This window comes from Pagrus pagrus (genome assembly GCF_965226575.1).
Source record: "Pagrus pagrus genome assembly, chromosome: 20".
Lineage (NCBI taxonomy): Eukaryota > Metazoa > Chordata > Actinopteri > Spariformes > Sparidae > Pagrus > Pagrus pagrus.
Genome location: NC_140207.1, coordinates 6,507,254 through 6,531,834, shown reverse-complemented (window position 1 = coordinate 6,531,834; position 24,581 = coordinate 6,507,254). Strand labels below are relative to the sequence as shown.

General features: G+C 41.5%; 2 protein-coding genes across 4 annotated transcripts; both read right to left on the bottom strand.

The window, feature by feature from the left end:
* Positions 1–5,079: 5,079 nt before the first annotated feature.
* Positions 5,080–15,834, bottom strand: LOC311249711 (uncharacterized protein). 3 transcript variants are annotated; one of them, XM_084340971.1, is made up of 6 exons: positions 15,529–15,627; positions 12,179–12,218; positions 11,699–11,916; positions 11,378–11,590; positions 11,074–11,280; positions 5,080–6,044 (listed from the first exon to the last, which is right to left on the bottom strand). In XM_084340971.1, exons 2-6 carry the CDS (start codon positions 12,199–12,201, stop codon positions 5,665–5,667), a joined length of 1,041 nt encoding a protein of 346 aa, XP_084197097.1. In that variant the 5' UTR covers positions 12,202–12,218; positions 15,529–15,627; the 3' UTR covers positions 5,080–5,664. The 3 variants fall into 3 exon arrangements, with proteins under 3 accessions (XP_084197097.1, XP_084197095.1, XP_084197096.1); XM_084340969.1 differs by lacking the exon at positions 12,179–12,218 and having other exon boundaries at positions 15,529–15,824; XM_084340970.1 differs by lacking the exons at positions 5,080–6,044; positions 12,179–12,218 and adding an exon at positions 7,687–8,234 and having other exon boundaries at positions 15,529–15,834.
* Positions 15,835–16,776: 942 nt separating this feature from the next.
* anxa13 (annexin A13) lies at positions 16,777–23,536 on the bottom strand. Its single transcript, XM_084340962.1, has 11 exons — positions 23,395–23,536; positions 22,244–22,319; positions 22,064–22,158; positions 21,802–21,972; positions 21,685–21,718; positions 20,393–20,472; positions 20,038–20,106; positions 19,860–19,961; positions 19,487–19,562; positions 19,182–19,294; positions 16,777–18,008 (listed from the first exon to the last, which is right to left on the bottom strand). Exons 1-11 carry the CDS (start codon positions 23,407–23,409, stop codon positions 17,889–17,891), a joined length of 951 nt encoding a protein of 316 aa, XP_084197088.1. The 5' UTR covers positions 23,410–23,536; the 3' UTR covers positions 16,777–17,888.
* Positions 23,537–24,581: the final 1,045 nt, after the last annotated feature.

Sequence of the window (24,581 nt, the reverse complement as noted above, 5' to 3'; positions counted from 1 at the left end):
AGTTATCGGCGAAATATTGTGAAACATATTGCGCTTGTGCCTGGATCCAGTCCCCTTTAGATGTTTTTTTTTCTTTTTCTTTTTGTGCCATAGATGTCTGGGTTCATCCTGCGTCACTGGACGGATAACCAACGGGATTTTGAGGGTGGGGTCGGGGTTCCTTCACGCTGTCATCTTGCGTATCCTTCTACGTCACATCGCCTCTGTGTCCGCATGATGCATTCGCGGACGTAGCTGTCACATGAGCACCCATGTTTGGTAGTTTCTGAGGAGGAGACGGATGCCTTCACAGTTTTTATTTCATTTTTTCGCTTGTTTTATGTCGCACGATATTGAATGTACGGCTGCTGGTCATTACAAACCTCTTTCCAAGCCTGCAGTGTACAACCATTTATCATTTTCTGCTCTCACATCTCCCACGAGGCACCCCTGTCAGTCAGAGGACACCTGGGGGGTACAAGCCAAAAAACACAGCCAGTGCTTCTGACCCTGAAAATAGAGGTCGTAGCAGCTTTACATATTCCCCTCAGTGCGCAGAGACGAGGCCCTACAGAGAAATACATCAGCTCTAGCGAGGAGGCTCAGCCGTCGCAGCTTCGGTAGATTATCGTACTGTAAAACACGCGGCGCCATCGCTCATGGATGTACCTCATATGTCGTGGCTGAGTGCAGCCATCTTGTTTCTTCCAGGAATGAAATCACGCTCCAGGCAAATCATGACTGTGGCAGCATGACGTCCCCACCCCTCCACATCGAGAGGGGGCCGTCTGTGCCCGAATGTGCTGGATGGGGTCTGGTTTATAGGGTCCTGTTTTCTGGATTCCCCCAGAATACATTACACCCCCACCTTCCCCTCACTACCACCACCCCCCCCTCCTGCTTTTTAAGCCTACGAGACTATTATCCAGCAGCCCCCAGTAAGTTCTTATCAGTGGCAACCAGATGGAGAGCGCAGCAGCAATACCTCAAGACTTGTTGATCGAGCGGCGCTGGCAGGAAGCCTGTCATTGTGGAGCGCTTCTGTGGTTTCAGATTAGCATCTTCGCCCCTTTTTTAAAAAAATCTATTTTATAATTGCCAAGAGAAGTCTCATTAACGGCTATTATATCATTGGCTGGATTTATTTGTCAGCGTGGACAGCTTGAAGGGTTTTAAAAGAGCGAGATTTACACAGCAATTCTGTCTGAGGTTTGTTTAAACATGTCTATCTTTTCCCGATCCACGGCCTATTCTCAGTGTGCATATTTAAAGACTATAACAGTGGGAGCTTTTTGTTGTTAACCCGTCAGATTCAATCTAATCAGCTGCAGAAGGGCAAACTGTGCATTGAGGGGTGTCTGCATGATGCGTCTGGCCACAAACAATAGGACATGACAAGCGCGAACTGCATACAACACTGTCCTCTAGTGCCTCGCACCACCAGCACCCACTAAAGCAACCCTGCTGTCATCCAGCGGTGTCATGAAGCTAATAAGCACGAGGATCTGGCACCGGCTCGGAGAACAAAATGTCTGCATGTGTTTACACTGAGGTAAGAAACTGTTGTTGGACTGCACCACGAGCCATCTGCAGCAAAAAGGACAGGAATAGGCATCCACCAGTACGCACACTGCAGCCCCCCCACCTCAATTCTACCACAGGGGGAAATACCCATAATGCACTCCTTGATGCTTTTGTATTGAATTGGCTTCGCATTGGTGCTCTGACCCACTTTTTCAGCCGGCGAGCAGGTTATTTTAAGATTTTCATTAGCGAGAAGAACCAAGGGCAAAAAGGAAAAAGGTGAAGAGGCTCAGACGCACTCTCGGACCGAGTGTCCGTTCGTTTTTAGGAATCCAAATCTGTCTGTCTGTCTGTGTGTCAAAGGAAGTGTTGCCTTCAAATGTAGGGCAAAATATGAGTAACTCTGACTCCTGATATGTCGTCCCAGAGTTATGAAGATGTCATTTTGGCTCAGGGGAAAATGTATCATCCAGTCAGAGCTCGATCCCGTCACCACTACTGTTAAAACACACAAGATGCACCCTGCAGACATGCTCATGATATAAAGTCATTTAAATAGCAGAGGTGACATGGATCTCTATAGGAGGGCAGAGCTGATCATCTTTAAACCAGACTCTATTTGATTTGTTTTCAAAACGGGAAATTATAAAAGTAAAAGTGTCTCATTTTTCACGTCGTTACAATCCGCTCACATATGGCCAATAAAAAAGTGAATTACACATATAAATAGCTACAAATTGTGACAGAGCCCCTTTAATACCACATGTCTAACAGTTGTGTGGCTGCAGCTTAGCTTGGCACATAGTGGAAACAAAGGGAAACACATGGACACACATTTTTTTAAGTCCCCCTCTTTTCAAATATGGGATTTTTCTTCTTGTTCCTTGGATTGGATTTTGTCTACTTCCTTTTCCTGTGACCAGACATTAGCCAGGAGGATCCTTAAACCAAGCTGGATTAGCATGGCTCTTATTCCAGCTCTCCTCCTCCATTTTTAGGGTTTTCATGTGGTAATTATGTTGTTTTTTTCTGAAAAAACTGCGTATTTCCATGTGTGCTTTCATATTTATCATCTTTAAGGTGAGTCCAGGCAGGAAGTCACTGCGCCCGACTGAGCATGCTGTTTCCTTTTGTTTTGTGACATTTCCCAAAATGTCAAACTGTTTGTTCAAAACAAGACTTTACTTCTTTTGTCCTTAAAACAGAAACTCATAAATCTGACAGTCATGACTGGAAAATAGGTATGGCAGCAACACAGAGACCTGCTCTTTACATATAATAAACATGCTGCTACGTGTTCACAAAACAAATCAGTTTACCCTGATTTAATGCCATCAGAAATCTGCTGGACAAACAATAAGCAGCACACCTGGCTACTCAATATCCTGCACTAAGCTCAGTCATTGCGAAAAAGTGACATTACAGTCAGTGTTTCTCAAACCGAGAACTATTTCCCCCAGAGAGCATAAAATCAATTGCTCAAGTCTGAGCTCTTGTGCTCCATTACAAGCCTTGTAATCCTTTATATAATATGTCTGAGGCCTTTTATTACTCAGCAGGTTGGGCACACACTGTCGGTGTAACAACAAAACATAACCCCGGCCCATTCCAACTCGCCAGTTCAAACACATTTTACTTGCACCATTAAGAGGGTGATTGGTGGTTATTACAAGCTCCTCTCTGTGAGAACGTCCAGATGCTCCTTTTTTGTCAAGGTCAGGATCAAAGCTGGACAGGGAAGAGGAGGAGGTGGAGGAGGAGGAGGAGGAGGGGGTTGATTTTGTACCCATCAGGCATTTGGAGCCCCCGCCCCCCCGCAATGACGTGGTATGCAACCAGGAAAGACACAAAATGGAGTCCCAGCTGGCCCCACACCAGTGTGAGTCAAAAGGCCAGGGGAGGAGGAGAGAATGCTTCAGGCTCGATTAGGCCCACATCCCATCTCCACCTTCAGCTCCGAGCTCCATCGCCCCGAGTCATTAGCAGCGAATCCACAGCTGCCACTCTGGAGGCTGAATTTTGTGGCCCCCTTTTTTTGTTTTAGGGCGGCCGTGTGCAGAAATGAAATAGCCATATACCTCGAGAACACCCCGTTCCTTACTCTCAAGTGTCCTTTTTCATTTCAGGATTTTCAGGAAAGCTGCCGTCACGTCTCGTACTGGCGACCAGGAGAGCGGGAGTGACATTTGCACGCCTCGGGAGGTGGGAAGAGATGAGATACACCCACCCTTTTTCTTTCACCTCACGCTGCTGAGCAGACCAGCATGCACCTGTCCCCTCTGGCTGTGAACAGGCGGAGTGAAGAACTTTAGGTCACTCGCGGTCGCCTCTGCTGGCATGAAATGTTTCTACACCTTCCAAAATCTTTTTCTTTCTGGGGCTGAAACAATGAGACGGACAGAAAAGAGGAAGGATGGAAGAAGTGATAGGTTAATGAGAGACGACTGAATGAGTTCATAAGAGAAGAGGGCGGGAGGTTAAAGGGGGAGGGGACGGACAGATTGGGATGTGATAGGATAGGCAGATAGCCGGCGTGAGAATGGGGAGTGACAGTGACAGAGTCCCATGCAAAGATACACAGCCCGGGTGCAGCCCCCTGTAATGGCTTCGCACAAGTAATTTGTCACTCCACGTGAAAAGCAAACAGCGGGGAAGGCGGTGGCGACACTTCGCACTGACACTTTCCGTCGCCCGAGGATGTCTAAGCTTCCCCATCTGTCTGCACATGTGGCGCTGCCCATTCCTCTGGTCAAGCAGCAGTCGGCACGATGAAATGTTGGCATTTCACGTTTCTGCAAACGGATTTGTACGTTTCATATGTGCCATATCAGCATTTCTACAATATGTCATACCACGTTCACATTACATGTATATGACGGTGGACTGTCCTCACTCTAACCGCAGGTGGGAAGTAATGAGGTACAAACACGTGTCTTTACTTCACTTGAGTGTTTGTCTGACAACTTTTTTTCTTATACTCCCTACATTTAAACACAAGTATCTGAACTTTCTACTCCTTACTCCTTTTCAAAACAGGCTTGTTACTTTAGTTGTAATGCATTTGAAGGGAATCGATCGTTTGTATTTTGCATCATCGACTGCCGCCTTCCCAACATCACACTGCTTTAACCTAACAATGCATATCGAGCACAGCGGACGTAGCGAGACGAAACGAAGTGAGAGATGTAACAAGATGGAAACTGACTCAGAGGGAGACTTGAATGGGGATAAAAGGCGCGTTAGTGTCTCGGATCTCGCTGTGCTCGGGACCTAACCGACCATGAATACAGCGTTGTCACAACATAAAAGTGACAGTTGGACCTAAAGAAACGTTGAGTTGGAACACAGACATTTATTCTGATAATTGGGATGTCAAAAATTGATTGTTGCGTGGATTTGGTGCTATTTTCTTTATTTGATGCTACTGTTTTACTAATTTACCAACCTGGGATTAAGTGATGTCGACTCCTTGAAAGTAACCTTGAAAGGTTACAGATTCAACAGCTCTATAAAAGGTCATGTGCAGCTGTTTGATATGATAAAGCACACTTAAAAACAAAGGCAACATAACTCAGATCTGTGTATGAACAGTGTTTTTTCATTTTCATTTGTTGGCAGTCCAGAAACATCAACACACTTTGCATCAAATGCAGTTTTTTAAAGTCGCTCTGTTCAGTTACAGCGTAATGAATCACAGGTTAATGTCAACAAAAGTTATTTTCACAAAGTCCATGACCATGAATCACACCCTCATCAAAAACTAGGTGCTGGGAAAAAGAAAATCCACCATTTTGGAGTAAATGACAAGAGTAGTGAACATAAATCTAACATGTGAGCACTGCCATCTTGTGGGTGTTTCTAACACTACACACACTCCTGCTCTTAAATAAAAAAAACATAATCATCACCATAATTTTCCATTAGTGAAAGCAGCTGTGGATAATTTTTATGGCTATCAAGTACAAAATATACATCCTAAATGTGTTGAAGTGGATACTGAAATGCATATACTGTAAATAATTAACATGTTTGTTCCCCTTGACACATAATTCAACCATAAAAAATGCAAAATTTGCTACATTAAACGTCTGAATCCAGCCGTTCAGATTGAGGGAAAAACAAACAGAAGAGCATAATTTTGTGACGGCAACGAAACTATCATCAACCTATTAAAATGCTCTCTGCAGCGCCCCCCAGCTGCGGCAGGTGAGAATGCAATATCCTCGGCCTTTTCCCTGAGATGGGCAGCAGCTCGCCGTTGGCTTTCATCTGGTCTATTTTCCTGGACAGGTCGCTGTCGCTGTCGATGACCAGGGTGCACCGTTGGGCGTAGCTGACCAGAGTCTCTTCTCCCTGGCGAAACATGCCCACCAGGGGGACCATGTCTATGCCGGCCAGATGGAGCTCAGCGATCGACGCCGTGTTGGCGATGGTGTTTCGGTCGATTCCCAGATGACGGAAGGCTTCGCTCATGCTCTTCTTCTTGATGAAGGCTGACAGGACTTGTTTGTAGCGGTGGATGACGTACTGGACACCGGTGGCTGGGGGAAAAAAATGACAGGGCATGTGAAATTAACAATGAGTACTGTGGTTATGACAGATGTAATGAAACATATTCAGAATCTTCTTTGGCAAGTGCAAAAGGGATAAAAGTTTAAGGGAACAACTTAAAAAACTTTAAAAGAAGTGTTTTTTCATCTTGCTGTGTTCATATTAACATTGTCAAACTTATAGACCGTCTTAATTTCCAATGAACATTAGTAGAAACAAATTTATTTTAAATACTTTAATCCCCATATACAAGATTTAGCTTACTGTAATTTCATACAAATTTTCCAGCTGTATTTTATACAAGTAAAAGTAGCACAGTGTAGAAATTCTCTGTTATAATTAATGGCCCTGCACTCAAAATTTTAATTAAGTAAAAGAACTGGCATCTTCTTAAGTACCAAACATAAAAGTACTCATTATGAAGAATGGCCCATTTTATTACTGGATTATAATTATTGATCAATGAGCAGTAATGTTGTAGCAGGTGAAGCTAATTATAACTACTTCCTGTGCTGTCAAGAGGCTTCATCTGCAATAATCAGCATAATTAATTAGTTGTCAGGTAAATGTGGTGGAGTAAAAAGAACAATATTTCCCTCCGAAATGTAGTGGAGCAGGAGGAAAACGTAAAATGTGTTGATGATAGGATTGTTTTTCAACATAGGTAATGAAACAGGTAATGACTTGAATAATCTGAGAAAAACACATTGTCAGCTAGGATCCATTAAAGGGGCACTATGTTGTTTTAAAGAAGAAGTCCAAACTCAGCATTTTAATATTTACAACATTAATGAGGTCATAATACAAAGTCATTTTCCATGACTGAATAAATGAGCTGTTCTCAGAGGAAAATAAGGTCCTAAGAACACTTTGTGAAGCTAGAAAGGTGGCAGGGTCCGCCATATATAAACAAAGTGAAACAGTATGAAACTGTGTTGTCCTTTAAGGTCAGTTTGTTTGCTTTTAGTCAATGAAGATCTTCCCCATAACAACATTGTGCACCTTTAAAACTGTCTTCATTTTACAATCCAGTACACAAAATCTTAAGTAGTTACTAAGGAACGAATGAGGAATGACTCAGTAATTAACTGCTAGATACTGAATAACTCTGAATCAAGTCCTTTATAATAGATAATGACAGGTAACATATGAACAGACATATACTTTCTGATATATATCTACTATCTACTGATTAGCTGCTAGATATATTTAAATCCACGTAACGATAATTTGCTTTTTGTTCCAGTTTAACTCTGAATAAGGTGCTAAATAGCACTTTACTTCATTGTTACGTCCATATTCATTGCTATTTTTGTCCCCTAAAGTAAAGTTTTGTATCCTTCATGATTATTACGTCCACCAAGGAGGTTATGTTACCACCTGTCGGTTGGTTTGTCAACAGGATTACACAAAAACTACTGAACAGATTTACACAAAACTTGAACGGAGGATGTGTCCCAGCCCAGAATAGCCCCCATGAACTTTTGGTGCTGATGTGAATAAAGGGACTGATCCAGGAATGTTTTTGCCATGAGTTATTAATCAGTATGCATAATTACAAGTGCTTTCTTAGTTTCGGCCGCTAATCATCATAGAAAAACATGGGAAATGACATAAGAAGCACAACAGGAGGAAGGTGTAAAAGATTTTATAGAACGTCAGAGGAGTCCTGCATCGTCATAGCAAAACTACACATCGACACTGACAGTTAGAAAAACTTCTTCTGTACAGGAACATAATATATTCAAACATTAATCAGGTTACACATAAATTCACAGTTAATACATTTATAATTAAAACTCTTAATAAAAAATATGAGCTGTTAATGTAACTTTACTGTAAAAAAAACCCCCAAAACTAATATCTTTTGGGCCTGTTGTATATTTCTAATAATTTCCCAGCCAGCTTCATCTCCTCCACCTTCCCCTCCAAGCAGTCCTGAAATATTCTGGCTTTACAGCGGTTGGAGAAGGAGCACAGGGTCTCCCCTCTGCCCATTGTGGCCCGCATCTCTTTATATGCAGCAGTGTCCGCGGCGTTTAGCTCCGAAATCGGGGCTGTGTCCACTATAGTTTTTCTGTCTACGCCCACCAGATCGTAGGCAGCAGACTTGGTGTGGCCTTCCTTTACCACCCGCAGTACACGCTGATACCTTTCCATGGCCTCTTCTGGGGTCAAGACTGAAAGAACAAAACAGCCAATATGTTATCAGGGTTATTGTGTTGTGTGACAAGTTTGCTGTTGCCTTCAAAACATTCTGTCATGGCTTTAAAGTCTTCAGCCTCTCAATTGAAATGTTTTGAAAACAGGAAACCGACAGGACAGTCGAACAGTTCAGTGTATCTTTTATTGTCCTGGAAAAGGATGTTTGTGTTGCAGGGCACATAAATGACAGTCAAAACAATAGCACAAACACAGTACAGACAATTTACACATGGCACTTAAAACTATACAATGTGGAGAGTGCAGGAAAAACAAAAGTCTGTTAAGTCAAGTCTTTGTTTGTATCTCCCATTCAAAAATCCCAGCATCCCTTCAACAGAAATGGCTGCAGACCTCAGGGTGGTAACTAATAGCTACTCGTTTTCCATCTTTACAATATCCTCCATAAAACATCAACAGTGCAGAGGCCTGAAGTAGACAAATCTGTGACGACAGATGCTTGCCACCTAGTGGCCACTTACAGTCAAGGACTTTACAATTAATGTCCAGGAAGAAGTTACATGTTTGGATGTTATATCATTCAAGCAGGAGACTGTTTGCCTTCAAAGTGCAGAAAGGACAAATGGTCTCCTGTCAGTGATTGGCTCTCTGTGGCACGTGTGACAAACTAGGGCTGTTCCCAACTAGTGTTTGGCGATATGTCATCAGCCACCGCCACACTATCAATCCGTGGTTGTCCTTACCTATTTGAAGCTAGAAAGGTGGCAGGGTCCGCCAAATATAAACAAAGTATACATTTAATGAATTAAATTGTGTTTCAGGTCAGTTTGTTTATCCAGTTTATTCAGTCATGAAAACAAATTGAGTTTGTTTATTGTTTATTTAAAAAATCAGTCATCTGATTAAAATGTCTTCCTCAAAACTACGTAGTGCACCTTTAATACATTACTGGGAACACCACTTTTCAACATCGGCCTTAACTTGTTACTGTAAAGCTGTTTTGTAACCTTGGCGCACTTTTCAGACAGACTTAGCTAATGTTAGCAAAGGTGGCGCCAAAGTTTCTGTTAAGTGATTAACGTTAAGGTTGAGGGATCACTGAGAAGTAAGGAATTTTTACATTCAAAAATAAAATAATGTACTTACAGGACTGTAACTTCGTCGTTTTTGTGGAGAAGATGACGTGGTGCAGGATGCTTTTTGCAGACTTTTTCACCGGTCACCGGTTCCATCCCACCCAACTAATGCCGGCCCCCAGGACCGGCGGCGCCGTACGCCCGTACAGGCTCAGTGGCGAACCGTGGTATTGCAAGTTACGTACACATACATAAATCTTTTATGTGACAAAATATGTAAGCTACATGTATAATGTATGTGTGGTTACCAAACCCTTGTAACAAAGATGAGTGCGATGTAACAGAGGCACATTTTGTCCAAAATGTCCAAAATGACTTCAGTGCACTGAGAAAATAAACTTCACTGGGAATTTAATAGTTATAAATTATCCCAGGCATCTTTTTATGCATTATGTTTGGTTAAAAAAAAGTTGTTGGACATTATTTGAAAAGGTTAAAATGCTTTATTTTGGTACAACTGGTATTTGTTCCATTCTGTTTGCTGTTGTCAAATAGTAACTAATGGTTAGATTATCATTAATTACAGATACTTCAGTAGCACTGCTACTATGTAGTTATTCATCAGTTGCTTCGGGTGATGGTTCATTTCACTTTGGGGGGCAGTGAAATGGTGCAAATGTGTAAATCGTCTGTACAGCGTTTGTTATTGTTCATTTGTACGCTCCTTGCTGCAACATAAATGTCCTTTTTGGATACTGTGAAGTAGTGTGATTACTTTTAATGGGTACTTCTAACATTTTTCTAACATTCACACTATACACGCACACACACATCATTGTTACACATATTAACATAAACATATCCTGAAATATGTGTTTCAACAACAGCTGGTGATTAGAGAACCACGCTGAACATGAACCCTAATAAGCAAGTCGTGGATGAACTTTTGTGTAGAGTGTTTAGTGCGTTCTTTAGCCGTGGTTAACACGTGTTTTACTGGTCATATCATTCATCTAATCAGGGGATTTCAACACATTAATATAAAGTGAACTGAAGTGTCAGTTTCCTGTTATTGAAACCTTTGAATCGAGAGGCTGAAGACTTGGTGAAACGTTTTGAAGGCAACCGCAAAATTGTCACAGAACAAAATAACCATCATAACAGCTCTTCTGTTGTTTCAGTCTTGACCCCAGAAGAGGCCATGGAAAGTTATCAGCTGGCACAGGATGATCTGGTGGGCGTAGACAAAACAACTGTCGTAGACTTTGCCCTAATATCAGAGCTAACTGCTGCATACAAAGAGATGAGGGCCACAATGGGGAGAGGGGAGACCTTGTGCTCCTTCTCCACCCACTCTGAAGCCAGAATTGTGCTGGACGGCTTGGAGGGGAAGGTGGAGGAGATGAAGATGGCTGGGAAATTATTAGAAATATACAGCATGGCCAAAATATGATGTTTTTTGTGTGTTTGTGTTTCAATTCTAACTGTATCAACTGCCAATTTATGTGTCACCCTATTAATGTTTGTTGTTGGTGTTGCTGTGTTTGGTCCTGTTGTGCTTTTTTTGTTCTCAGTCTTTCCATTTTCCATTTTTTCCTCATGATTAGTCACCCAAACTAAGAAAGCACTTTTAATTATGCATACTGATTAATAATGGTCAGCTGCTGAGGGTGATGGTTCACTTAACTTGAAGGTTTGTGTCTTTTATGTTGATGTAATCGCCATAAACCACACAAAACTGAAATTTGCTACCTTTATAATAATAAGGTTTGATTATTACCTCTCTTCCTGCTGTAGTCCTTCCCTTTCTTCGATCTTTTCTTGTCCTTATGATGTTTCTTCCTTCTGTGTTCACTCGAGGCCGCTGAGACTTCGGATGACTCCGACCCCTCGGAGCCGCTGTCACTGCTGTCAGAGGAACTACAAGAAGCTCTTTCTCTCTTCCGAGACTTGCTTTCTGACTGCTGCACTTTGCTGGGTCTCGGGGCTGTGTGGAAAAATGACACAAATGGCGTGAATAAAAGCAGTAAGGTGTAAATATAATTAACTCAAACAGAGTCTGCAGCTTCACTTTGGACACAAACCTTCGGTCACTGGACTGGGTGACGCAAAAGTGTGAATGGAGCGGTTACTCGTGAGGTTTTCGATCTGGCTCCTCAGGAACTTGCGGTCCTGCATCAGGTCCTCCACCTGTCGCTCCAGAGCAGCGATACGCTCCTGTTTGCTCTCCAGCATGCACTGGAGCTTAGTGATGGTCAGCAGCACCCTGGGGGGCAGGCTTTCTGCATGTGAGGCAGCTAAAGGAAGACAAGACAGGAAGGTGAAGACACAACTTGAAGATCCATTATGTAAAATTATGTGTATTTTAAGAAATGTATGTAAGCTTTTTATTAGAGTGCTCTTACCAGACATGGCGCTGCTGGGTGTGTTGTCCTGCACTGCATCAGCTGAGGCTCCTGACTGGAAGTTCTCCCACTTGATGATGCGCAGTTCGTCTTGTTCCTGCTTCAGCCAGGCCGGAGAGGTCATCCTGTCTTTGCACCTCACAGAGCTGGAGTCGATCTCGAGGCAGGGGGAGTAACCTGAAGGCTCCTGCTGCCACACAGATGACATCCCTTCAAACCTGGGAGAAAGTAGAGTACTCACAGTTCAGGAGGCAGGAAAGATTTTAAAGACTGGGGATGACATCACCTCAAACAGAAAGGCCTAATCACACAGTGCTATGTAAAACTCATGAGACACAGATCTTAAAAACTAATATTTGGCTCAGTGTGCATTAATGCGTGAGTTTGGCCTAAATGGGAATTTATTTATGCTTGAGTTACAGCATCATTTCACATGAACTGCTGTCACTGGGTATTAAAATAATAAAGCATCAGCCTTACTTCATTTCACTGCAATGGAACATCAGGTCGTTAACATGCCCTAAAGACAAAGACAAAATGCAGCAAGCTTGAGGCATAAAGTACGTACATAGCTGATGCTTTGAGACATGTTATTCAAGATTTTTGTTATTTAATCTCCTGAGATTTATATTCATTTTGCCAATTACACAAACTAGGAGCCAATCAGAGTTTACAGTAAAATACTTATCTGCAAAACAAAAAAATACAATGCAGTCAATGACTCAGTGAGGCTCTAGTTAAAGTTTTAAGTACGATACGTTAATGGGAAGAAATCATGTGTGAACAGCATCAATTCATGCATGTAAAACGTAATGTATATGAATTGAAAGCAGCTAATAAATGCTCATCTAAATACATGAACAACACACTAATTGATGCAAGGACGGACGTGTTTATGTCATTTTAATAACAGAGTTGATATTCAGCACGTCCCCCTGCAATTAAACCAACGACACATCTGTTGAATATCAAAATCTTCATTAACGGTGTTCAGCGTTCGTCTTCCATGACATTAGCATGTTTGTGGCTCTGCAGTTGATGTGGTGAACTGTCTATTAATGATTGATTTGATACTGCAGCAAAACATGTTTCACCTTTGTACTGAAAAACTAAGTTACAGGGGACAAAGCTGATAGCGAGTGACCTCATAATTTATTAATCCTGAGCCACATGAGTTCATGATATATGACGCATTTATATATTCATTAGAACATGATAAATCATGCATCAGTTAAACATTAATTAAAAATGAGCGGTGGACCACAGTTTATGTGCTTGTGTCCTGATTTTACTTTCGAAACCAGGATTATTCACACCATCATTACTTGATGGTGTGAATAAAGAAGTGTTGATATGTACTTCATTTTATTATACATGCTAACTGGGTGATAATATCTGTGATGTAGAGGAAGTGAGACCCTTTTTCTTGCTTGTACATGTCAGAATTAGGTGATAATGTCTGTAATGTAGAGGAAGTGAGACCCTTTTTCTTTCCTCACTAATTCGACTTCATGTTGGGAAAATGGCAGCGTGCTCACGTCTTCCTTATCTACCACACCACAAGGAAGTTGTTCACCATTTTATCTTCACAGGATTATTAAACCAAACGGCTGTCTGTGCATGTAAACATAAGTGACAGCGTCTTCTGCAGAACTTCAGTTTCATTGGAGAGGTTGCAGAAGCGTGACGAGACATGCACCGTGTAATTTACAAGATTTTGAAATGTGTGCTTGGGTTTCTGTTTCATCATGACAAACTCTGGGAACCCACAACAGATTACCTGCTAATGGATGAGTTTCATTATGAAGCCAAACCATCAGAGTTTGGACTGTTTCCCTGTTTACCTTGCCCTCACATTTAATTGTCTGCCACTGTCACGAAAATCTGCAGCCTTGCACCATATCTGTCTGCTTTCACATCCCTGTTATAGACTAAATTATTTGATAAACTCATGCTTTTGTCCTGTATTGTTGTTATTTGCAACTGTGAGAAAAACAGAAACTATCTCGACAATAATACCACTTGGAAGGAACTTTATTACGTGGCCAAACGGTATAAATATTATTGAATATGCAAGAATATAATCCTATCAGTCAAATTCATCTTTTCCTTTGTTTACTGTGTGTTTTGTCTTTTTTGGCAAATACATTTTTGGCAAATAAAAATAAATAAAAAGAACAATTACATAAAGGACCAGTGAAAAGGCAGCCAGATGATCTGATAAAGATTCACAAGGCCTAACATCTGGATTATTCACACTATATTATCATGTGTGTTTTATTAACACAATATCAATATTGTTATTGTCAATACCGATATATTGCGACACCTCTCCTGGAAACACTAAGTGGTGGGAAAGTTGTCTGTTGCCAACTTGTGACTAATCATGACTAATGACCAAGTCACTATGAGTTTATGTGATTAGTTTATGTTGATGGATCATTAATTCATGTATTTAACTCTAGGTTTCAAGACTGAAGGTTATCGTATTGTGTATATGCGTATGATATCTGATTGACACTTATCAACGTTACCAGAGATTATCTCTGTTGACATGTGGGTGAGAATCTAAGCAGAAGATGGCGAGATAACCTGCCTTTTAGTCTTTCAAGCTTCAAAAACACCGGATAAGGATGCATGATGTGGATATATTTCAGCTGGTATTGATAAAAACCTGCTTGTAATGGCTGAAACAGATAAGATAATCTGTAATTTCACATTCCTAGATATTTAAAAATAAGTTTATAACCTGTAGTTTCTCCACACCTGAAGTTTAAGAAAGGCTTCCTTCAGAAAGAGAAGACGAACAAGCGCAACACACTGTTGTCGTGCTTGTTCTTCTTCTATTGGGATGATAATTTATTGGTCTCTAACACCGGATCCTACATTTCCCATATGCAATTCAACAGCATCTGTCTTTATATGCCCGCTTGGTTTCAAACCTCAATCGAGCCCAAAAACTGTTGAGCCTCGAGGCAAAAACTGAGATATACGACGTCCTTAATGTGAAAAATGGGTGGAGTGCCCCTTTAACCAACCACATAAACTCATAGTGACTTTATCATTTGTTAATGGTGAGTAACAGGAATTCATGCTACATAAATAATGGCTCATTAAATCATAATGAGTCATGCATTAGTCATGCATTTCTCCAGCCTGTGTTTTGTAACCCTGGAAGGTGTCATGTAATATGGTTACAAAGGAAAAGTGGTGCATTCAGGTGCTTGAGTGCAACATGTCAGGTATGAGACTTGTGATACAGCCGCTTGTTTTGTGTTGCAGGAAGTGGACATGAGTGTTTTCACTCCATGTTTCCATGGAGATGATGATGATGATGATGGGCTGTTTAACATGTGCATGCTGCAGCAGCTAAACACAATTAGGCAGAGAGTGCTGCAGTGATTAATCTGGCCCCCCAACATCTGACACAACCAGTTAACATGCGCACTGCTCTCATGGGAGTTAAACTACCGCAGTCCATAAAGAAATGTGACATTTCTCAGGGCGAGCACATGAAGTAGAAACACTAATAAAGAGCTGAAGTCAGCAGGCCTGTTGTCTTTATCCCTATTGATTTTATAACACAGGCTATTACACAAATATAACTGTGTTTTTGAATTATAACATGCTCGTACGGCATGACAGAAGTTACAAACCGCATGACAACAAACAAAGGTGTCACGCTAAAGGCTAAAGGGCCGGACAATTTCTCCCTGCGGTGGTTTTAATTAGCTAGCTCCTACCAAGATGGATGCTAATGACTGTAATTAACCAGCAAACAGGGAGAGAAAAGGAGCAACAAAGCCGGTGAAACACGCCGGAAAACGTACCTTCGAGAGAGTCCAGCGGATGAAACAGGTGGTGGGGATGTTCCCGTGTTTGTTTTCCTGCTCGCTGAGATGTCACTTCGTGTAAAAAGCCCCGTTTTGTCCAGAAACATCAACAGATACGAGTGAAGAAATGCGAGACTACAGGGGCACGTCTGAGGGGGGCGGGGCTACAGGGCTCCGACGCGTCACACGCTGCCTTCAGGGCTTGACGGAAAGTCGTGCACATCAACACTTTCGACCACATGAAAGCGTTAAGAATAAGTTAAAATTCCTAGCATCAAGGCAAGACGTATTACCAGCTAGGTGATTCAAATGTATATGTAATTCAATATCACCACCTATGGACTGCTGTAGTTTACATGCACCTTGAATTTTTAATTGCCGTTTTTCCGACAGAACTTAAAGGCAGCAAAGGCTTGAAGAAAGGGGGCGTGTCCTTTCACAGACAGCTGTGTGACAGACAGATGTTTCCCTCTGACGTCTAAACTGGAGTTTAAACTGGACAGCTTGTTTATTCAGTTATAGAAAACATAAATATTTCTGAGTTTGTATTATTACCTCATTAATAATGTAAATATTAAGATTATGAGTTTGAAATTTATTCTCAAAAACGACATAGTGCCCCTTTAAATTAAATAAGTATCAGTATCAGAATATAGTCCTACTTAAAATACCAATACCAAAAGTTAAATGTTAATTATTATATAATTTGGTTATAATCACTTATGATTAATGCACGTGTCATCAAACAGTTGGTAGCCTAAAGATGGAGCTAATTTAAACTGCTGTGTCAGTCAATATATACTAAGATATTATAGTTTATCTGTTGATAATATTTTGTATTAATAATCTGAGTTTATAAAGTAGCTACTGACCAAAAAGTGCAGCATTTCCCTCTGAAATGTAGTGACGTACAAGGATAAAGCAACATAAAATAGAATTACTCACGTTAAGTACAAACACAGTGCTTGAGTGAATGTACTATGTTACGTGTGTCTTAATTTCATCTGTACCACCGGATCAGGTGTTTTCATGCTAAATTAGCCTGGTTTCTATTAGAGTACTGCGGCTGGCATATCCAGACTTCTCAAACTACTCCAAAAACCAGAATACAAGTGTGCCTGTAAACATAAAATGTCCATTCTGTCTGGTCTATCTCTGTGGACTCACTGACAACAATGTCTTTTTATGTGCATGACTTCATCAGAGTAAATAAACAGTCGGGGGTTGAATGAAATCAGACATGACGATGTTACGGGGAACTTTATTTGTTGTTAGACTACAATTCTTTGGCTATAGAGAGACAAACACAAGTCCAACGACCCGACTGATGTCCTGGTTGATGTTGCAACTATCTCGCGTACTGTATCTACTCAGCTTGTTTCACAATAGTGGTCATTTTAACAAATATCAGCTGCCGTGTAGGGACACAGATAAGAGACATCAGATATTGAATGTTTATGGGTTTCTTCTCATATACCCTCTGGCCTACCTAAAACAGTAAACTAAATATTATTTATATATTAAACACTCTACTGTGTTAGTCATAAGATACAAAAAATGTATAACAAGGTGAGGTGTCATTTGGATTTGTCAAGTTTCTTTCTATTTGTAGTAAAGGATAAAAAGGCAACGTATTGGAAATCAATAAGCAACTGATAAAATATATATTCTCTTCTGCGAATCAGCTGTGAGGAACATGTATAAAATCCTTTCGCGTCACATTGCATAGCCTTCATGATACATACCGATATATGCCCTCTTTGCAGACTTTCACATTTCTTCATTTATAAAGGACAGACTTCAAGCCATATGGAGTGATTGCATTAGTTTTAACAGCAGTGACGTCACAGCGAACAGTCACTGAGTTTGGGGCACGGAGGGTGAAAGATAACAGCCCTGGGAGGACAAAAATCAATACACGAGTAGTACAGTAAATGCAGCAGCGCACAAAAATGTCTTATGTTTACAATTTGATTATCCTATCAGGCCTCAAACCACCTGATCAGATTGCGTAGGTCTGACTGGAATTTGTAGAAATCTATGTGCTTGTTTACAGCCACTGAAATTGCGTAAATGCTGGTAATGTTACGAATTAGAGCTACAAATCGACATGATGAATAAATCCAGATTTTTGTCAATTACGTCGGTGGAAAAGGTTTAAAAAAAGGGGAGGTCAACTAACTCAGAGTTTGGACGACACACGAGCCAGGTGATTTATCACTTCCACCCTCCTGCTGCCTATTTAATGTCACATGGAGAGACTGAGTAGTATTAGTTTGTTAGACAGACGACAGCGGCGCCCTCAGTATGAACACATCCTGCCGTCTCTGCCTCCGTCGTCCACGTCCGCCCCGCTCTCAGTGGCAGATGGCCAGGAGGAGGCGTTTAAAGTCGCCGCTGCACTCGTCCTTCAGGGCGTCCTTCAGGGACACGTCGTACTTCTCCAGGTACATGTCTTTGATGGTCTCCAGGTCGTACTGTCGACAACGAGAAGAAAAAAAGTTACAGTACATTTTACATCCACTTGTACGAGAGGTTGAACTTGGTGGATATTTATAAAATTTCTTTGGAATTTCCTGTGTTTTACATAATCTCCTTTAAAGCACTTTGAACGTTTCCTCCTTCTTAAATGAGCTCTAGAAATAAACTTGATGATAAAAAAAACATCCTGAAGTCATCAGTCAGCATTTTGCAGTAATCTGATTCTCTAAAAGTGATGGTCCTTTAGCTAAATGTGAAGCTAATTTAACAGAATGGTCAGAAAATCAGCAGAAGAAAGTGCAAAAGTCTGTTATGCTGATGTTGGAAGTTGGTTGTCGAGGTGAGCAGTAGGTGGCGCTAACCCTCCACACAACAGGAGAGCACAATGAAATGATGTTATTAAAGGAGTGCCAGTCAAACTTTTAAATGGTGGGAAAAAATGTACAGGACATCTCAGAAATGTGACATTTCTGTGTGTTTCATGTGTAAATTTGAATAAGTCTCCTTCTTTCTCTGCTCATACTGCTTCTCTCTTCATCACATTAGGAGCTGCAGTGGAGGTTTAAGTCTCTTTTCATTGACTTTTATGATTTAATTCTTATATTCCTTTTTTATTTTTATTATATAAGCATTACTTTCATCCATGTTATGCATTTGGTTCACTATCTGTTTACAGTAAGTATTGAGAAGTACTGAGAAGCACATGTGTTGTAATTTGGTCAGGTGAATATAGAAACTAGATCTCTGCTGGAGAAAGATGATTTCTTGGACATGGATACAGGTCTGTGTGACAAAGACTTCCAACAAGTTAAAAAAAAATCTTCTTTACAAGAAGTGGTGCGTTTGTACTGAAATACTTACAGTCAGACTGAAACTGAAACTGAAAGTAGCTTCTACAAGCAAATGTCCAGCTAAACATTGGACTATTTGTAAAATCCTGACACAACGCCCCAAAAACAACAAACACAAAAAGGCTAGAAGGCACCATCTCCTCTCACTGATAAAATACGTATGTCATTGTTTCTTCATGTGACCCAGAAAGCAAACAAAGAAATATTGATTAAATAAGGTAAAGTGGTGGTTAGGTATGAGGGTTTTGGTGTTGAGCTTTAACCGTGCTCATCTCAACATATCTTTGGCTCCACCTGTTGATCATTTAGAGCCGTTACCTCAGAGCGACACACGATGATGCGAATGAGAGTGTCCTCGTCTGTTCCTGCTCCGCTCATCGCACTGTGCAGACGTCTGGCGAAGTAGAGCTGAGGGTTCTTGGCAACTCTCACTGAGGAGAAGAGAAGCTCCATCAGCTCGATACAGTCGGTTTAATCAACACTTTCCTGAAGCTCTGGCATCGTCTATAAAACTTTATTATGACCCAATGTGACCAATACTTTATGTGTGTTAAGTGTTCATTACTTTAGGTCAGACTGAGTACACTGCATTTTTTAAAAATCGAGACTTTGTTTGTCCTTACCAAGAGCAATGTAGCATTTCTTCAGCGTCCCAGAGGTCTCATTATTGATGGCATCGAGGATTTCAGTCCCAGAGAGCTACGGAGAGAAAATAACTAGATAAATCTAAGTACGGGCGACGCATCAAAGCCGTGACGTCTCATTTTCTAAGTCCATTAAGTCACCCAAAATATTTTTATACTGTGACTAGTGATTTACGTTTGAAGGGAGTGTAATTAAAGCCGCCCAAAGTGTATTTATAGAAATGAAAGTTTGTCTGCAGCTGCATGAGACCAACAACACTCATCAAGGGTAATAATTGTAAGATACAAGCCTCGATTAAGCTGAAGATGACATGTCAGGTCACATAAACCGATATACAGTGACTAGTGTTACCTGCTCATACATCTTGAAGGTGGCCTGGAGCTGCAGGTAGTTTCTCGAGGCCAGGATGTAGCTGAAAGTGGACTCATCCGTCCCGAAACAACCCTCGCCGGCCTGCGACAGACATCACTATTTCTTAGGATTCATTGAAACGGATATGAGATTATTATGAATGTGTATGAAACAGTACCTCAAACAGGGAGGTGGCATCTTGTTCGGCCAGATCCTCATCCACGTCGTAGCTCTCATCTCTGTTGCCCTGAAAGAAGAAGAAGAGTGAGATGACTTCTGCTGCGTGCTGTGCTGTGAGGCCTCTGCAACTAAATCTGGCATCAGTTTTACTAATGAGAGGGTGTTTGGAGGGAGGCCAGCGTGTGTGTGTGTGTGTGTGTGTGTGTGTGTGTGTGTGTGTGTGTGTGTGTGTGTGTGTGTGTGTGTTTGTAGGCCATGATTGGGCAGAGAGAGAGAGTGAGCTCGATTTCAGTTCCACTGCAGACGGGAGGAATTCAGTTACTCAAGTGTTGCAGAAACCAAAGAGCACCGACCTCCAACATAGCCATGAGCAGGTTCCTGACGTCCCCGCTCGTATCTCCCTCGATATCGGCGACGAGATCACGTTCGTGCACTGAGAGAGCGACACAGAGTTGGACAAAAAAGGTTAAATTACTTTCCCACTTTCCCTTAACCTCCTTCTCATTCAAATGTGTAGCTGCCCTACATTTTCAAGTCAAACAATGACAGATCAACATTAATTCCCCACAGGAAGTGCAGCACATCCATTAGTCTAGTAAACATACGCCTAAAGTCTACAATAAAACGGTAAAAAAAGATAAATAAATATAATCCCAGCTGTGATTAAACAGTGGGGATATAATGCTAAGCTAGCTCCAGACAGCTTGTACAGTGGCTAGCTTGATTAGCAATTAGCTAATCCCACTGAGCCACAAATCAGCAATCAGAAAACAGCTGTGATAAAACAGAGCGAACACAGACGACGCTTCAACGAGGACATTGTGGAAAGTAGAATGGAGACATATTTGTCAATATTTGACTGGCCACAGATGAGACAAAATGGCGGATGTTAAACAGTAACTGTCAGCAGTGGTTGCTATAGTAACATGATCTTTAACTGACACCAACTGCTAGTGACACACTCAGTCGTTAATGGGAAATATCATGACATGTTGTCTTATCTCTAGCATCTAGCAATGTGCATTTATTAATGGTAAAAAAAATACAATTATCAATGTTTTATACAAGTAGCAGGACAAAAAGAGTTTACTTGATAGAATAGGCTACATATCCAGGGAGCTACCATCATGCTAGCTAACGACAACCAGCTAACAACCTCAGAAGCTAACTAGTATGTTGCAAGCACTGGCAGCACCCAAACAAACACATTAACCTGGCGTCTTATCTTTGCTCCAGCCACTCCCCATTAAATTATTAACTTAATTATTAACACAATACCTTCCTACAAATGAACAATTAGCCTAAGTTTGGAAGAATTATACCAATATTTCAACACACAATTCAAAGAAAGGACGAGAAGTCACGTTCATGTCAACATAAGATGGCTGGAAACCCTCGAGCACTGACAGCAGACAGAAGATGTTGGTAAATACAATCAGCTATCTGGTCTCATAATGAACAGGAAGTTGCAGCAGGATGGGCCTTGACTAAACACAGTGTGACTGCACATTACATCACTGAATAGCAGGAATAGCAGCGTATGTGCTGTAGGTCCAAGTGAGTCATGGCCATTTCCTAATAATACAAGGAAGGGAACGAGTGACCTTTAATAAGTGAGTGGGTGAGAGGTTTCACGTCAGCTTACCTTGAAAGTAGCATTCCTTGAACATGGCGATGTCCTGTTGGGAAACGAAGAGCAAAGAGTCAGAATATTCTCCACTAAGAATGAATAAAGTGTAGGTAGTTTTGATTCGTGACTGACAGAGTTGGTGGCGGTGCAGAGGATCTCCACCAGGACGTCTTCATCGGTGCCCGCTCCCTTCATGGCCTTCCTCAGCTCCTTCACGGCGTAGATGACGGGCGGGTCGAGCATGGCGAGGATGGCCTTCTCAAAGGTCCCGGACAGCTCGCTCTTCAACTTGTCCGCCAGCTCCTGTCAAAACGATTTGACTGTTAGTAGCAGAAACAGAGGAGGAAAAGCAGATCTCACAACACATTTCCACTTCTTACTGAGCGACACTCACATCGTCGTACTTGTCGAAGTAGGCCTGTTTAATTTCCTGCCGCTGAAACGCACAGCGGTTCGCCAGTATGTCGATGATGGCCTGCTCGTCAGTTCCTGAAGGGGAAGACAAAACAGATTCAGCGAGATGATAAACAAATACAAGACAAATAAACATATTTACTGAGTATTTCCAACGTACCGAACCCTTTGCAGGCTTTGCGGATGGCCTTGATGTCAGCTATGGGATCAAAATCCTCATAGGGATAGATTGTGGGCTAAAAGGAAACACAAGACCACAAAAACAGCTGTCTGGTCACATCAAACCGATTAGCGTTTCAGTAAATGAACTTTCAGGGGGATTCGTGAAGGCGATGCAGGAGCAGCTGGCAGATGGGGGGAGGGGAGGACCGTGACACAATGCACGGGTTGAGGAATTCAGGGCCAGAAGTCTTTAAACAAACTTGGCGGGGGCCGCGTGAGTAACCGGGAGCAACCGAAGAGCAGAACCACTTCATCCGAGCCAATAATAGAAATACTTAAATATACTTTTCTGTCCCGAGTCAGTGTTTGCACCACCTGTTACTTCTCAAAACTTTAATAAAGCAGCATTTTTGGGGGGATGTAGTCATGTTTTTGCATCCTGAAAATGAATTGGGATGATATTTACACTTTAAAACTACTTTACAATTACAAATTAATACAAAAAAACAATAAAAATAAAGCTTTAAAGCCCTTTTTCATTGTGTTTGAAGTAAAACAATGAAGAAATGAACATAAAGGTACCAAAAAGATATACATCTGACAGAAATGGACACCCTCCCCCCCTTTCAGTGCACTCATGAACCCTACTCTTGCATAACACACACACACACACACACACACAGCCCCACTCATTCATCTACACACACACTCAGACCTAACGGAGCTGTGATGAATTCCGCAGGGGAGTGGCCCCCTTTTTTCCTGTGCGTAAACCCAGACACGGAGCTCTGTCACACGGTGACACGACGTTCATTCAAAGAAAAACACCAAATATTACAAAACCCGAAGCCATGACTCTCATTTCCAGTCAGAACTATACAGATTCACGAGGATTTACGCACTGTGCGTAATGGCTGACGGGCGGACGGAGGCGCTGCAGCGCTCTCACATGGTCCGTAATGCGCAATAAAAGCAGTATGTGATTGGAAATGACGCCGGGATCAATCTGATAGTTTATCACCGTGATTGGCTGGATTAAAAAATCTTCATTCATCAGCTCAGTCGCGCTCACAAACAGCTGATTAGTAAGATTTCCTATTTCTAATCACGTTAATAAGCGGCGCGTCAGACACAGGCAGCGGTATCTACCTGACAGTTTCCCATGTTGAGGTTATCCGGTGGCGGCAGGTGACGTGTTGAACAGGGTCGTGGTTCGGTTTCAGTCCTCCTGAACAAAAAAACCGTCTGCGGCCCGGAGCAGCGCAAACCAGTATGTGACGTCACCACGGACCGCTACCCCGTCAGTTAACCGTTTGCAGCCTCGATCGCTGGACTGTAGTTTCCCATGATGCACCTGCGAGCAAGTGTCCACGCTTCATGTGATTATTGTGTCACTCACATCGGGAATGTGTCATTAGTTTGGAGATCATGTGTCCGAAACAGACTTTAACCCTCATGTAACTGATAAATGAAATACATGTGTTTTACTCACAGACCACATTTAGTACAAAAAGGTCAAAAACTGACATAAATGACATATTTATTAATATTATTTTCAACTTTCACATCAGTCCTGATAATAACTACCAAATATTCATTCATTGTCCGGATTTAACACTTTAAAAAACAGTTTATTTACATGATATCACTGTTTTTTAAGTGAAAAACACACACAAAAATGTTTTTACTTTCCATATACCTGATTTCTTATGTGTGAGAAAAAATCATTTTTTAATCCCTCTGAAACTGAACTTTTGGGATGGCAGCTGATGATGACGTCATATCAACACAGCTCAGTTCAGTGCAAACAATTTCAGCTACTTTCTAAAATCTGGTTTCCAGACACATCACTGGTTTTCATCACTTGTTTGAAGAAACTAGCACTCGACAAAGCCCAAATTGTGTTTCTTCTTCTTATTGGCTCCCAGCCGAGGCCAAATATGAATCATTATCAGGTATATTTGAAGTAAAATGGTGCCTGATCCGTCAGTGTAAAGAGGCGTCAGCACCACTGAGCACGACAGCCTTGTACACACACAGCATGGACCAGATGACCCAGGATCAGACCAGAACTTCTTGGCATCCTTCATCCATATACTTTACTTTTTTAAAGCATCCTTGAGAAAAGAGAAACAATAAATTAAATACATATTAAAGTGATTGTTAAGTTGTTACACACCTCTTTTATTTACAAATTGGTAAAGGAAGCGGTAAAAAACAAGAATAGTTTCTCTGCTTTTACTGCAGAACGTCTGGATGAGATAACCATGAACCAAACAGCTCGTTCTCTGCAGAGTTTAGTCGTCTACAGTGTAATTACCAACCTTAGGCAGCCT

What these genes read in the sequence shown, in the direction of transcription:
- LOC311249711 (XM_084340969.1), bottom strand. Translation starts at nt 15,638, where the DNA reads ATGTTTCTGGACAAAACGGGGCTTTTTACACGAAGTGACATCTCAGCG. An exon ending in ACCCAGTCCAGTGACCGAAG is followed by an intron (nt 11,281 to 11,377) that starts GTTTGTGTCCAA and finishes TTTTCCACACAG; the next exon opens with CCCCGAGACCCAGCAAAGTG. An exon ending in GGACTACAGCAGGAAGAGAG is followed by an intron (nt 6,045 to 11,073) that starts GTAATAATCAAA and finishes TTTTTCCCCCAG; the next exon opens with CCACCGGTGTCCAGTACGTC.
- anxa13 (XM_084340962.1), bottom strand. An exon ending in ACTTCGACAAGTACGACGAT is followed by an intron (nt 21,973 to 22,063) that starts GTGAGTGTCGCT and finishes TCGTTTTGACAG; the next exon opens with GAGCTGGCGGACAAGTTGAA. An exon ending in CAAGGAATGCTACTTTCAAG is followed by an intron (nt 20,473 to 21,684) that starts GTAAGCTGACGT and finishes TCGCTCTCTCAG; the next exon opens with TGCACGAACGTGATCTCGTC.